At 44.6% G+C, this 16570-nt stretch overlaps 1 protein-coding gene across 3 annotated transcripts in view; it reads right to left on the bottom strand.

Annotated features, from left to right (window-relative positions):
- ASTN2 (astrotactin 2) overlaps window positions 1-16570 on the bottom strand; it is a 521452-nt gene that overhangs the window by 260812 nt on the left and 244070 nt on the right. For all 3 annotated transcript variants that reach the window (XM_089685523.1, XM_089685524.1, XM_089685525.1), the window contains 2 exons: window positions 16311-16395; window positions 3566-3640 (listed from right to left, as the gene is read on the bottom strand). In XM_089685523.1, coding sequence (XP_089541649.1) covers window positions 3566-3640; window positions 16311-16395 — 160 coding nt within the window. The remainder of the gene's footprint in view (window positions 1-3565; window positions 3641-16310; window positions 16396-16570) is intronic.

Raw genomic sequence — 16570 nt, 5'->3', positions numbered from 1 at the left:
ACATGTGGGGTGATAAATAGTTTTAGGCACTGAAGAGCTGGGTTCCTTCTCCCAAGGAGGGTTCCAGAGCTGAAAGGGCTGCTACCCTCAGGCAGTCCATGGACTGAATAACTGCTTTAGAAGCCTCACTAGTGTCAGAGCTGAGGTCCTGTATAGCCACTAGAATCTGACTGAAGAACCTCACCACAAGAGATCTGGTCTGGAGAGGGACTGTCTTACTCACCAGCAGGGCCAGGACAAGGGGTGGGAAGAAGGGGAAGCTGCACTGGATGCAAGGGGGCAAAGAATAGATGCAGGGTGGTACACCCATTCTATGGCATATATCAACAGTAGGGGATGGGTGTGCAATTCTGGATCTTTGCCCTGGGTGTTGGACGGTACTGCTCACCTGGGCCCTCAGGCAGTCCATGGACTGAATAACTGCTTTAGAAGCCTCACTAGTGTCAGAGCTGAGGGCCTGTATAGCCACTATAATCTGACTGAAGAACCTCACCACAAGAGATCTGGTCTGGAGAGGGACTGTCTTACTCACCAGCAGGGCCAGGACAAGGGGTGGGCAGAAGGGAAAGCTGCACTGAATGCAAGGGGGCAAAGAATAGATGCAGGGTGGTACACCCATTCTATGGCATATATCAACAGTAGGGGAGGGGTGTGCAATTCTGGATCTTTGCCCTGGGCGCTGGACAGTACTGCTCACCTGGTCATGTCTGCGGAAGCTGGAAGGCGGGAGCTGTCCTGGGGACAAAGACCCTAAACTGATCCCTGTGACTGTGCAGTGTTCTGGAGATTGCACTGAGTACAAGCGTAAGGTCCCCAGATGCCAAGACACTTGCCTCATGGTCTCCAGATATAAGACATTGAACTGTCCAATATCCACAGTTACTTCAGAAGATTGTCCTCTAATGACTACATGCTAAGCTACAAGGCCTATCCCATGCCCTAATCCTCTCTCCTGTTAAAGTTCTTCAAGCAATAAATTACAAAAAGTCATCCCGTAGACTGATTTATTGAAGTGTGTGGACCGGTGCTTGGGTGACTGGTAGCCTCTGTACTGTTAGGAAAGATCCAACTGTTACTAGTGGCCCCTTTGGGGTTAGCGCTACATATGGTATGCCAAATTCAGTAGCTGGTATAACTTGGATAGATGGATCTAGAGCAGGGGTGTCAAACTGGTAGCCCTCCAGCTGTTGTGAAACTACAAGTCCCATCATGCTTCTGCCTTTGGGAGTCATGCTTGTAACTATCAATCTTGCAATGCCTCATGGGACTTGTAGTTTGGCAACAGCTGGAGGGCCGCTAGTTTGACACCTGTGATCTAGAGTCTACAAGAATTTGTAATTGTTCAAGACCCTGGCACAAGCAGAATGGTCAATGGTTCAGATATGAAGACCCCTAAAGGCTTTGGAAAGTGTGCGGCCTTCCTGTCAATGGAGACAAAACTGTCCGTCACCTCTTTTCTCTACATTCTTGAGTAGTCACTTTTCCGAGGCTAATCAGGCAATACACTGGGGCTGCTGGAGTCCTGTCTTGCTACAAATGTTCTTCTTAGCCCCAAAGAAGTGGATGCAGATCCCTGAAATGTGTTTGGTTACTGAACGTCAATGAAATGTTCTACATTCTCTGGCTTTGCTCCTCTCTTTTTTAGCACTCTTTATTTTGCAGATTTTCATGGCTTTGTTCCAATTTTGTAGAGTGAAACACTAACGATTCCACATTCTTTCTTGGTGACATTCGATAGAAACATGGACCTCAGCATGGTCTACTGAAGATCACGTTGATGGACAGGTAAAATATACAGTTGCAAGAAAAAGTATGTGAACCCCTTGGGATTACGTGGAGTTTTGCATGAATTGGGCATAAAATATGCTCTGAACGTCATCTAAGTCACAACAATAGAAGAACACAGTCTGCTGAACATAATACTACACAAACATTAGATGTTGCCATGGTTTAATTGCACATAACATGTAAACATTCACAGTGCAGGGAGCAAAAAGTATGTGAGGCCCTAGCTTAATGACTTCTCCCAGAGCTAATTGGAGCCAGGAGTGAGCCAACCTTGACTCCAATCAGTGTGATGATATTGGATGTGTTGCTGACAGCTGTCCTGCCCTTAAAAAACACACACCTGTTTTGGGTTTACTGGTTTCAAGAAGCACTGTCTGATGTGAACCATGCCTTGCAGAAAAGAGCTCTCAGAAGACCTACGATCCAGAATTGTTGACTTGCATGAAGCTGGAAAGGGTTACAAAAGTATCTCCAAAAGCCTTGATGTTCATGTGTCCACGGTAAGACAGACTGTCTACAAATGGAAAAAGTTTAGCACTGTTGCTACTCTCCCTAGGCGCGGTCATCCTGTAAAAATGACTGCAAGAGCACAGCGCAGAATGCTGCATGAGGTAAAGAAGAATCCCAGAGTGTCAGCTAAAGACCTACAGAAATCTCTGGCACATGCTAACATTTTTGTTGACACATCTACAATAAGGAAAACATTAAACAAGAATGGAGTACATGGGAGGACACCACGGAGGAAGCCATTGCTGTCCAAAAAGAATATTGCAGCACGTTTGAAGTTTGCAAAAGAGCACCTGGATGTTCCACAGCACTACTGGCAAAATATACTGTGGACAGATGAAACCAAGATTGAGTTGTTTGGGAAGAACACACAACACTATGTGTGGAGAAAAAAAGGCACAGCACACCAACATCAAACCCTCATCCCCACTGTGAAACATGGCGGAGGGAGCATCATGGTTTGGGGCTGCTTTGCTGCCTCAGGGCCTGGACGGATTGTTGTCATTGATGGGAAAATGAATTCCAGAGTTTATCAAGACATTTTGCAGGAAAACGTACGACCATCTGTCCGCCAACTGAAGCTCCGCAGAGGATGGGTGATGCAACAGGACAATGACCCAAAGCATACAAGTAATTCCACAAAACAATGGCTGCAACAGCACAGAATACGCCTTCTGGAGTGGCCCAGTCAGAGTCCTGACCTCAACCCGATTGAAATGCTGTGGCATGACCTTAAGAGAGCGATTCACACCAGACATCCCAAGAATATTGCTACACTGAAACAGTTTTGTGAAGAGGAGTGGTCCAAAATGACTCCAGATCGTTGTGCAGGTCTGATCTGCAACTACAGGAAACGTTTGGTTGAGGTTATTGCTGCCAAAGGAGGGTCAACCAGTTATTAAGTCCAAAGGTTCACATACTTTTTCCTCCCTGCACTGTGAATATTTACATGTTATGTGCAATTAAACCATGGCAACATCTAATGTTTGTGTAGTATTATGTTCAGCAGACTGTGTTCTTCTATTGTTGTGACTTAGATGACGTTCAGAGCACATTTTATGCCCAATTCATGCAAAACTCCACGTAATCCTAAGGGGTTCACATACTTTTTCTTGCAACTGTAAGTAGAATAATAATCAAGTTTATTTTTTTTCAGCTTGATAAAAGACTGTTAATGGGATTTATTCTCCAGCAGAACATTGTGGTTTGTTTGTGAAATTTAACGCCACCTTGGAAAATCCAAGTTTTTTTTTAAATCATAGTTTCCTACCTGAGGGTCTTCTCAGGCGCTTGCTGTCCAGTCACCAAATCGTAACCTCTTTCCAGGGTGTTGTATGGCCATGGTCTGTAGAAAAAAACATTTATTAATGAATTTTATTATTTGCTCTTTATTTGACTCAATTATATCCATCAATAACTCACAGTGCCGACTGGCTGACTTTATGGCACTCCAATTATATTTATTTTAGTTCATGGTCATGGTTGTCTGCTCCAGTATGTTCCTATGTTCTGTATGGAACTCCAGGCAAACCTACCGTATAAAGTTCAGGTACTTACATTGATTGTATTAAGAAAATATGGTCACAGACTTCAGCTGCCCAACTCCCCACCCCCCAACCATCTGCCCCTGCCCACAACATACTGAATTCTGGGGTTCTACTCCGCACAGTGATTTTTGGAATTCATTTTTAGAAATTCATGGCTCCGTCCATTTCATCCATTGACAAATATCTGTGAATGGAGAGACTACCCCCATGAAGAGGGACTCACATAACTCAATGGAGCACAAGCATAGTGGCCATACCACACTCACAGTCCATTGAATACTTGCTCCAGCCCCATAACCAAAGGTCTGTACCTCATTACAGACCTGCAGCTGAAGAACCTGTGCATTGCACCCACAACATACTGATCACAGTTGCAATGCGTTGCAGGCTGCAATACAACCAAAAAGGAAAATTATTTTTTTAATTAGTGCCATTTATTAACTCTTCCAAAAGGTGGAATCAGCCTTTAAGGGAAATGTGAAGGTGTGATGATGCTAGTTCTATGTGAACCTAAATGAAAAGTTTTGGATTGCTGCTTAGGTCTCTGTATCCAAATCTAGTGGATTTACACTGTGTGTGCTGGAGGGGGGGTAAGAGCTCATCCTGGCTCTGCATATACTAGGAGAAGAAAGTCGCATTCGTGGCACTCCTGCAAAACCCAATGGTCATGCAAGTAAAAGCAGAAGAAATTCTTGATCATGGCACTCCTGCGAAACCCAATGGTCATGCAAGTAAAAGCAGAAGAAAGTCCCGAACGTGGCACTCCTGCGAAACCCAATGGTCATGCAAGTAAAAGCAGAAGAAAGTCCCGATCGTGGCTGTCAGGAATGGACTTGCCAGTAATGGTGGGACTCACCTGCCTTGTGGGCTGCAGTACCAGGGCTGGCCAGCGGGTGCTCTCAGCAATCAGAGACTCAACCCTGTAGTCAGCCAAACACCTGAAGCTGATTATGCAGGTGTATTTAAGGGATGGCCAGACCTGCAGTCTGTGCCTTGGTGTGTGCTTTTCTATGGGCCCCTGTATCTTGTTACCTGCATCCCTGTTCATGTTCCTGTTCCTGTCTGACTGATTGGTTGCCGACCCTGCCTGATCCGGACCTCTGCTGACTTCTCCTGTTTGATCCCTGGCTTGTGACCCCGACCATTCTCTGCCTGACCCCCTGTACCTACCTGCCCGTTAGTTGCTGTACCCGGCTCGTGACCTGACTACTCTCTGCCTGCTCCTCCTGTTCATACCTGCCCGATTGTTATTGACCCGGCCTGCCTGACGACGCTTGCACTGTATGTATTGTTATCTGTGGGTGGTTTGGTTTGTTTGCACTGTGTTATGTTTTAGTATTGCACTGCGTTTATGTATTGTTAGTGTTAATAAATTATATTGTTTATAACATATCTGAAGCCTGCGTTTCCCTGCGTCAGTTCACATACCTCTGGTCATACCCTGGAGCCCTGACAGTGGCACTCCTGCGAAACCCAATGGTCATGCAAGTAAAAGCAGAAGAAAGTCCGATCGTGGCACTCCTGAGAAACCCAATGGTCAGGCAAGTAAAAGGAAAAGAAATTCCCAATTGTTGCACTCCTGAGAAACCCAATGGTCATGCAAGTAAAAGCAGAAGAAAGTCCGATCGTGGCACTCCTGAGAAACCCAATGGTCAGGCAAGTAAAAGGAAAAGAAATTCCCAATTGTTGCACTCCTGAGAAACCCAATGGTCATGCAAGTAAAAGCAGAAGAAAGTCCCGATCGTCGCACTCCTGAGAAACCTAATGGTCGTGCAAGTAAAAGTATCCTCAGCTCATTTCCATCCATGGGTCATGTTCCCCACGCATTTCGCTCTGCCCATGTGGCTTAGTCATGGAGGTCCATGACTAAGCCATGGGGGTTAGTCCCCCAATCCTCTCTCCTAAAACAAAACCCCCAATCCCCTCTCCTAGCACAAATCCCCCAATCCCCTCTTTCATCCTCTTCCTTCCTTTTCCTTCAATCCTCTTCCTTCAATCCCCCCACCTAGAATAAATTTATCTAAATCCCTCCTTTGGCTAAAACCCCTCCAGATTACCTTTCCCTGCATATCCCCCCCCCCTTTTAGCACAAATCCCCCCAAAATCCCCCCTTTCCTCCAAACCTTCCTCCTACTCCTAGCACATATCCCCCCATTCCTTCTACTAGTACAAATCCCTCCCCCACTCCCCCATCATCCACATTACCTTTCCCAGCACAAATAGCCCCCATCTTCCCCACCTGCACAAACCTCTCATCTCAGCAAAAATGATTGCTACCTCTCCCCCCCTTGTATTGTGTATCTACAGGCAGGAAACCAGGTAGAGGTGCAGGCTGTGCTCTCACTCCTGTCATTGGAGCGATCCTCCATACAGCAGATGACACAGGATGGCTCTTGGATCAGACTGTACACAAATTACCGCCCCTTATCTCCTCCAATGACCATTCATCTCTCGGCAGCAGGGAGCCAGGGAATGAACAAAACACTGAACATGTAAGAGCAATCCTGTGTCATCTGCTTTATGGGGGATCGCTCCACTGACAGGAGAGAAGAGCACAGCCCGCGCCTCCCACCTCTCTCCTGTAATTTCTCCTTTGCAGGCTTCACTGATGCAGGCTACTCTCCCTTGCCCCAGCTGTGAGTGCGGGGGATGGGGGAAGGCACTCAGCAGCCGGGTACAGCATCCATATAAAGACCTGCCTGGGAGGGCACAACTGAAATCTGGGGGGCATAGCCAACCTCAGCACCCCCCTACATCCAGCCATAGCAGATCGTAGGGAAACCAGGCAGCTGCCTAGTTTGCCTAGTGGTAGCACCAGCCCTGTATATACATACAGTATCTCCCAGAATTGAGTCCGCCCCTCACATTTCTGTAAATATTTGATTCTCTCTTTTCATGTGACAACACTGAAGAAATGACACTTTGCTACAATGTGACGTAGTCAGTGTACAGCTTGTATAACATGTAAATTTGCTGTCCCCTCAAAATAACTCAACACAGCCGTTAATGTCTAAACTGCTGGCAACAAAAGTGAATCCACCCCTAAGTGATAATGTCCAAATTGGGCCCAAAGTGTCAATATTTTGTGTGGCCGCCATTATTTTCTAGCACTGCCTTAACCCTCTTGGGCATGGAGTTCACCAGAGCTTCACAGGTTGCCACTGGAGTCCTCTTCCACTCCTCCCTGATGACGTCACGGAGCTGGTGGATGTTAGAGACTTTGCACTCCTCCACCTTCCATTTGAGGATGCCCCACACATGCTAAATAGGGTTTAGGTCTGGAAACATGCTTGGCCAGTCCATCACCTTTACCCTCAGCTTCTTTAGCAAGGCAGTGGTCATCTTGGAGGTGTGTTTGGGGTAATTATCATGTTGGAATACTGCCCTGCGGCCCAGTCTCCGAAAGGAGGGGATCATGCTCTGCTTCAGTATGTCACAGTACATGTTGGTATTCATGGTTCCCTCAATGATCTGTAGCTCCCCAGTGCCGGCAGCACTCATGTAGCCCCAGACCATGACACTCCCACCACCATGCTTGACTGTAGGCAAGACACACTTGTCTTTGTACTCCTCACCTGGTTGCCGCCACACACGCTTGACACCATCTGAACCAAATCAGTTGATGTTGGTGTCATCAGACCACAGGACATGGTTCCAGTAATCCATGCCCATAGTCTACTTGTCTTCAGCAAACTGTTTGTGGGCTTTCTTGTGCATCATCTTTAAATGAGGCTTCCTTCTGGAACGACAGCCATGCAGACCAATTTGATGCAGTGTGAGGCGTATGGTCTGAGCACTGCCAGGCTGACCCTCCACCCCTTCAACCTCTGAAGCAATGCTGGCAGCGCTCATACGTCTATTTCCCAAAGACAACCTCGGGATATGACGATGAGCACGTGCACTCAACATCTTTGGTCGATCATGCCTGAGGCCTGTTGGTTGGATATTTTTGTAGTATATGTTAGCTCAGTGGTAGATGTGCTGTTTAGTGAAGTCCATGTCAGAGGGAACTATGTTTAACATTCCACTGAAAAATAAGGGCATCCAAAAGGTGGGTACTACAGCAGGTTACCAGAAGGAAACGAGCATATACGGAAAGCACGCCAGACCAAAAGATAAAATAGTCCAAATTCATTTCTTGATATTGTGCTATAAGACAATCAACGCGTTTTGGTGGTCAAAAGTCCTCCCCCTTCATCAGGGCTACAACAAAACGTACAATAATATACCTGGTTGCCATGTTTTATTAAAGGGAAAAACAAAAGTCCTTACAATACAAGATTTCCCACGCAGGGGGTTTCAGCTCCACACAAAAAAAAAACGGCATCAAAAGGAAATGCCAAGCCACTTGGCTCGTAAGACTCACTAAGCCTCAATTTGCAGTACCTCACTGCACAGCCCCATGCCTGGTCTAAAATAGGGTTCTCCAGCCCTCTTGGGTTTGCTTACTCCTCCAAGGACTTCAAGATTTCTCCAGCCCCTTGGACCCACTAGCCGCTTGGACTTTCTTGGCCTCCCAGATCCTCTCTTGGACTCAAAGACCCATGTAGCCATCACTTTTTTGGGTGAGAAGTTCCCCTCACAAGGGATGCAGGCTCTGGCAGGAATACCCAGCTCTGCTGGCAAGGCTCTGGACACAGAATTGAAGGTTTCATCCCAACCAGGACTCTTTGGAACCTTCAAGGTCCAGGCCTTGATCTGGTACTACCAAATCCGGAGAAAACTTAAGGCACCGTATTCTCCAGTCACAACCTGCTGGAGCTTCTCAAACTGCAAATTTGAGAATCCTGTCATTTTTCCAATCCCTACCTAATATTACATTGTGGCAAAGGCTTGCACTGCCACAAATAGAACTGTAGTAGTCACACATAGAGTGTTTTTTAGTTCTTTTTTTACAGTAATGTCCATTGCCTCCAGTTCTTATTGACTTTTTGCGGATGTTGAGTCAATACGTTTTGTGCATGTGTAGGGAGGGCTTCCTGGCGGCCTCTATATACCAACAGATTTTCCTTACAAATCAAAATTTTTGAAACTATTATTTCGTAATTAGGAGATACCATAACCTACTGACTTTCCATCTGGCTGCTATGGACCAAAGACAAATGGCCCCTTTGTATCGGCGCCTCCCTGCCCTTTAAGAGGTTTCAGAAGCTGGGAGGAGTAGCGGCCACGCTGTCACAGCGGTCACATGGTCGGAAAAGGTCCTGATCACAAGGGGAGATCAGGACCTTTCTGTAAGTCACGGACATATGCGCTGGGTGTGCGCAGGGCGCGAGCTTTCAGCACATACGTATGTATTTTCAAAAAGGTACGCAAATATGCGGCCACTCTGTGTCAAGGCCCAGATGCCGAGAGCCCGTATATTTGTGTGCGCTCATCGTCTAGGGGTTAATGATTAAAATGGAGACCTTTTCAGTCCCATCATATAAAAAATGTTGTATTGAAAACAATACAAAGAAATAAGGTCATTATTATTAATATACAGGATTTATATGGCGCCAACAGTTTGCTCAGCGCTTTACAATATAAAGGGAGACAATGCATCAACAATACCGTTCAATCCCACACGGAAGTAAAATATATTTGAAATATATTTAAAAAATATTCTTCCCAAATATATTGACATATATTTGAAATACTACAATTTTGGCCGTATTGATGTTGTAATGCGTTTTTATTACAAAATATATGAAAAATATTTTTAAAAATACATTTTCAAATATACTGTATGTCTTTAAAAATACATTGAATCTACATTTTTGGAATGCATTTACAAATATATGTAAAAATGTATGTTAAAATTACTTTTTTATATATTAAAAAATTTTTTAAAGAATATATTTTCAAAAATCTAGTTTTAAAAATATTTTGCATAGATTTTGAAATACATAAAAAAAGCATTTCAACATGCAGTATATATATATATATATATATACTGTATATATACATACATACATACATACATGTATGTATATATATTTATTTTTATATATACATATATATATATATATATATATATATATATATATATATATATTTATTTATTTATTTTTATTGTTTTTTTTAAATTTTATTATTATTATTATACAGGATTTATATAGCGCCAATAGTTTGCTCAGCGCTTTACAATATAAAGGGTGACAATACAGCAACAATACAGTTCAATACAAGAGGGATAGGAGGTCACTTGTAGCATACAATCTAAGAAATCCCACATATATATGTATTGAAATATATTTTGAAATATATTGAATACGGCCAAAATTGTAGTATTTCAAATATATGTCAATATATCTGGGAAGAATATTTTAAAAATATATTTCAAATATATTTTTCTTCCATGTGGGACACCAGAGGGTAAAGCGAGCCCTGCTCCTGGGAGCTTACAATCTAATAGGGAGGGGCTGGAGGAACAAAAGTTAATAACTGTGGGGTATGAACTGATGGGAGGAAAATGAAGATTCGGTTATTAGCTGAAGGTAGGATAGTCTTCCCTGAAGAGATAGGTTCTCAGAGATCTCCTAAGAGTGGACAGTAGGAGATAGTCGGACAGACTGGGGTAGAGAGTTGGAGAGGATGGGGGAAGCTCTGAAGAAATCCTGGAGATGAGCAAGGAGAGGTGGAGACAAGGGAGCTAGAGAGCAGGAGGTCTTGGGAGGAACGGAAAGGACGCTTTGGGTGATATTTGGGGACAAGTTTAATGATGTAGTTTGGGGCAGAGTTGCAAATGGCTTTATATGTTATGGTTAATGTTTTGAGTTGTATTCGTTGGGAAGCCAGTGGAGGGATAGGCAGAAAGAGGTGGCTGACACAGAACGGTCAGTAAGTTGGGTGAGCCTAGCAGTAGCATTCATGACAGACCGAAGAGGCGATATGTAGGCCGATGAGGAGGGAATTACAAAAGTCAAAGCAAGAGATAACAAGGGGGTGAATAAGTTTGCTTAGTGGTTTCAATGGTTAAAAAGGGGCATATTTTGGAGATGTTACGAAGGTGAAGTCTACAATATTTGGACAGTGATTGGATTTGAGGTTGAAGGGACAGATGGGAGTCCAGGATTACTCCTAATACCCTGGCCAATGAGGAGGGAGTTACAAAAGTCAAAGCAAGAGATAACAAGCGGGTGAATAAGTTGTTTAGTGGTTTCAATGGTTAAAAAGGGGCATATTTTGGAGATGTTACGAAGGTGAAGTCTACAATATTTGGACAGTGATTGGATTTGAGGTTGAAGAGACAGATGGGAGTCCAGGATTACTCCTAATACCCTGGTCAATGAAGAGGGAGTTACAAAAGTCAAAGCAAGAGATAACAAGGGGGTGAATAAGTTGTTTAGTGGTTTCAATGGTTAAAAGGGGCATATTTTGGAGATGTTACGAAGGTGAAGTCTACAATATTTGGACAGTGATTGGATTTGAGGTTGAAGGGACAGATGGGAGTTCAGGATTACTCCTAATACCCTGGCCAATGAGGAGGGAGTTACAAAAGTCAAAGTAAGAGATAACAAGGGGGTGAATAAGTTGTTTAGTGGTTTCAATGGTTAAAAAGGGGCATATTTTGGAGATGTTACGGAGGTGGAGTCTACAATATTTGGACAGTGATTGGATTTGAGGTTGAAGGGACAGATGGGAGTCCAGGATTACTCCTAATACCCTGGCCAATGAGGAGGGAGTTACAAAAGTCAAAGCAAGAGATAACAAGGGGGTGAATAAGTTGTTTAGTGGTTTCAATGGTTAAAAAGGGGCATATTTTGGAGATGTTACGGAGGTGAAATCTACAATATTTGGACAGTGATTGGATTTGAGGCTGAAAGGATAGATGGGAGTCCAGGATTGTACCTAGTACCCTGGCATGAGGGATTGATGGCTGTATTATTGATCTTGATGGAGAAGTTAGGGGAGGGGGCACGGAATGGAGGGAATATTATCAGCTCAGTTTTGGAAAGATTGAGTTTGAGGAAGTAGTGCAACATCCATGCTGATATTTCAGTTAGTAAGGTAATAATGCGAGAGAAGACCGAAGGAGTGAGGTGAAGAGAAGAGAGATAGATTTGTGTGTCACCAGCATAGAGATGATACTGGAAGCCATGGGAGGTTATCAAGTGACGAAGGGAGGAGGTGTAGATGGAGAAGAGAAGTGGTCCAGGGACATGAGGTCATGAGAAATTGCAGTATTTGTGTTATTATAGCTCCCTCCACCTTGGAGTAAAGCGGGTGATGTTGGAAATTATTATTGATGAAATATACATAAAATAAAATGAATTTGAATCAATAATAAAATTCCACCGTGACTTCCAAGTTGCAGTCAGCAAAGCAAAACACACAAATAACTGTACATAAAAAAAAATGGATTATACTGTGTACATAATCAATGGTATAGACACAGTCGCCGAGCAACAAAATTGTTTAATATTAAAAGAAAAATGCCCAAATCGATAGACCACAAAACTTTGCAAGAAAAAAAAAATAACAGAAAGAAACCTTGATAAAAAAAAACCACTGTGAAACAACACATCGATATTCTTGTAACCAAGATACAAGACAATCTAGGATTAACTGCTGGTTTCACAATTCCCAGAAAAGACAAAAATGCACGTAAACACAACATAAACACACACACAAAAAAAAATATATATTTTAGTCTAACTATCAGTCTGGGCAGTGTGAGTCTGCATCTCATGTATTGATAGGCATCGGGGATGTGACTTTTGCTCTTGGCTGCCAAAGATTAAAACATTTCAGTGTTGGCCAAAACGAACCTTAGGCTGCAACTTGAAGTCATTAATTTAGTGGTGGTATTACTATCAAGGTACATATTTTTGGTACATACACTATATTGCCAAAAGTATTGTCCCCACCCTCCAAATCATGTGATTCAGGTGTTCCAATCCCCTCCATGGTCACAGGTGTTTACAATCAAGCCCCTAGGCATGCAGACTGCTTCTACAAACATTGGTGAAAGAATGGGTCGCTCTCAGGAGCTCAGTGACTCCAAGCGTGGTCCCGTGATAGGTGGTCACCTGTGTAATAAGTCCATCCGTGACATTTCCTGGCTACTAAATATTCCACGCTCAACTGTTAGTGGGATTATAACAAAGTGGAAGCAACTGGGAACAACAGCAACTCAGCCACCAAGTGGTAGGCCACGTCACATGACAGAGCGGGGTCAGCGCATGCTGAAGCACACAGTGCGCAGAAGTCGCCAACTGTCTGCAGAGTCAATAGCTAAAGACCTCCAAACTTGGTGTGGCCTTCAGATTAGCACAACAACAGTGCGTAGAGAGCTTCACGGAATGGGTTTCCATGGCCGAGCAGCTGCATCCAAGCCTTACGTCACCAAGTGTAAAGCACACCGCCACTGGACTCTAGAGCAGTGGAGACGTGTTCTCTGGAGTGACCAATCACGCTTATATGTCTGGCAATCCGATGAACGTGTCTGGGTTTGGCGGTTGCCAGGAGAACGGTACTTGCCTGACTGCATTGTGCCAAGTGTAAAGTTTGGTGGAGGGGGGATTATGGTGTGGGGTTGTTTTCCAGAGGTTGGGCTTGGCCCGCTATTTCCAGTGAAGGGAACTCTTAACAGGTCAGCATACCAAGACAATTTGGACAATTTCATGCTCCTAACTTTGTGGGAACAGTTTGGGGATGGCCCCTTCATATACCAATATGACTGCGCACCAGTGCACATAGCAAGCACCATAAAGACATGGAGGAGCCAGTTTGGGGTGGAGGAACTGGACTCACCCCCATAGAACACCTTTAGGATGAATTAGAGCGGAGACTGCGAGCCAGGCCTCCTCCCCCAACATCAGTGCCTGACCTGACAAATGTGCTTCTGGAAGAATGGTCCAACCTTCCCATAGACACCCTCCTAAACCTTGTGGACGGCCTTCCCAGAAGAGTTGAAGCTGTTATAGCTGCAAAGGGCGGGGCCAACTCAATATTGAACCCTGCGGACTAAGACTGAGAGGCCATTAAAGTTCATGTGCGTGGAAAGGCAGGCGGCCCGATACGTTTGGCAATATAGTGTATTTTTGAGGGGTACCCTTTACTGTTTTTTCCATTTGTTTTATGTGGGGTCACCTTAAAGGATAAGTTCACCTGTGGGAACTTGTTAAACGTTCCACCCGTTTTTAGTAACATGTTCCCAGGGCTGCAGCAGCTGCCCGTTCCTCCCCCTCCCTGTGAGAGCAGTACAGAGAAGTTCAACGTACCCGCTGTTACTTTTTAAAAATAGTGCAGCCATGTGAGACTTCTGATGTGATGGTGGGACCTCTGATATAAAGGGTGGCTTCTGATGTGATTGGAGGGCCTCTGATATGATGGAGGACCTATGATGTGGTTATATGAATCCTGTTGCAATGATAGGACCTCTGATGTGATGGGGAGGGATTCTGATATGAAGGGGGCTTTTGATGTGATGGGAGGACCTCTGACATGAGGGGGGCTTCTGATGTGATGTGGTGGGGCCTCCCATGTGATTGTGGGACATCTGATGTGATGGAGGGACCTCTGATGTGATGGAGGGACCTCTGATGTGATGGTGGGATCTCTGATGTGATGGTGGGATCTCTGATGTGATGGTGGGACCTCTGATGTGATGGTGAGGCATTTGATATGATGGGGACCTCTGATGTGATGATGGGGCATCTGATATGATGGTGGGACCTCTGATGTGATGGTGGGACATCTGATGTGATGGGGACCTCTGATGTGATGGTGGGACATCTGATATTATGGAGACCTCTGATGTGATGGTGGGGCCTCTGATGTGACAGGGGCCTTTGGTATGAAGGTGGGCTTCTGATGTGATTGAAGGACCTCTCACATTAGAGGGGATCTCTGATGTGATGATAGGACCGCTGATATGGATTGGAGCTTCTGATGTGTCGGGAGGACCTCTGGCATGAGGGTGGTCCTCTGATGTGATGTGGTGGGGCCTCTCATGTGATTGTGGGACATCTGATGTGATGGAGGGACCTCTGATGTGATGGAGGGACCTCTGATGTGATGGTGGGATCTCTGATGTGATGGTGGGATCTCTGATGTGATGGTGGGACCTCTGATGTGATGGTGAGGCATTTGATATGATGGGGACCTCTGATGTGATGATGGGGCATCTGATATGATGGTGGGACCTCTGATGTGATGGTGGGACATCTGATGTGATGGTGGGACATCTGATGTGATGGGGACCTCTGATGTGATGGTGGGACATCTGATATTATGGAGACCTCTGATGTGATGGCGGTACATCTCATGTGATGGTGGGACATCTGATATGATGGAGACCTCTGATGTGATGGTGGGGCCTCTGATGTGACAGGGGCCTTTGGTATGAAGGTGGGCTTCTGATGTGATTGAAGGACCTCTCACATTAGAGGGGATCTCTGATGTGATGATAGGACCGCTGATATGGATTGGAGCTTCTGATGTGTTGGGAGGACCTCTGGCATGAGGGTGGTCCTCTGATGTGATGATGGGAGCTCTGATATGAAGGGGGGCTTCTGATGTTATGGGCGACCTCTGATATGAAGGGGGGCTTCTGATGTGTTGGGAGGACCTCTGACATGAGGGGGGCCTCTGATGTGATGATGGGAGCTCTGATATAAAGGGGGGCTTCTGATGTGATGAGAGGACCTCTGACATGAGGGGGGTTAATGTTGGGAGCTCTGATGTGAAGGTGGGCTTCTGATTTTTGATGTGACGTTAATTTCATCAAGACAGTTACTGTATGTATATTGTACCAGTTTAGTTTCCCGTTGATAAGTAACACTTACATTTTGTACATTTAGACTGGGGGGCCTCGGGATTTTGTATACTTTTACAGGGTGCTTCAACTGAAAAGGTTTTTCAGTTGAAATCTGGTATCAAATCCTCTTACAACTCCTTTATCTTCCTTGACTACGCCAGATCCCCTTTCATCTGTGGCTCCCCCTTCCAGACACTGCAGCTCACAATGGGAGGGTTTTAGCAACAGAGACCGTGCTATCAATCCATAGAGCAGTGGGCAGGACTAGGCGTGGCCAGGGGCTGATTGACAATCTACAGGCTTGTGAATCAGTAGTGACAATTCAGAGACCTACTCCACTTGCAACAAATACATAAATAATTAAAAAATACCCAAAATACCCAAGCAATGTACTTGCTGACACCCAACGTGCCATTTATCAAAAACGGACTAAATAGGCATGAATAAATTGTTGAGGAAAATTAATAACAAGAAAAGAGCCCCACAGTCCTGAAGAATAGGTGACAAAGTTGGCCAAACATAATGTCTTTTGTAAGTCCTATATCATTCACAACCGGCTTGTCTCCCGCTGTTTGAAGGATACGTTCACCTAAGTCAAGGCCCACTCGAAATAGTTATTTACTGATATAGTTTCTCTTTCAAAAATACTTTACTTATACTGTATGCAACAAATTCAAGGTCTACAACAAATATCATAAGCCGCAAACTGATAGAAAACTTACCCTTGACTCTGTCCCCAGTCACTGCGTATACACAAGTGTGGATGGTTGGGATCTGGAGCATAACCGTCATGGCAGCTACATTCACCTATGAAATTCAAAACAATTAAGATCTGTATTAGGCAGACGACAATCAGCAAAATGCTAATGTATAGGAATAATAATGCAAAAATTTTACCAAAATTAGAATAATAAATATTTAGTCAATATCTCGAGTTAGTGGGAGACAGTGCTGGCCCGGTTTAACTGGTGACTGGTTACCA

This window comes from Staurois parvus, unplaced genomic scaffold (assembly GCF_062004578.1).
Source record: "Staurois parvus isolate SC_StPar_1 unplaced genomic scaffold, SC_StPar_1.0 ptg000377l, whole genome shotgun sequence".
NCBI lineage: Eukaryota > Metazoa > Chordata > Amphibia > Anura > Ranidae > Staurois > Staurois parvus.
The sequence above is the reverse complement of the archived record's forward strand: the minus strand, read 5'-3'. Positions and strand labels throughout refer to the sequence as shown.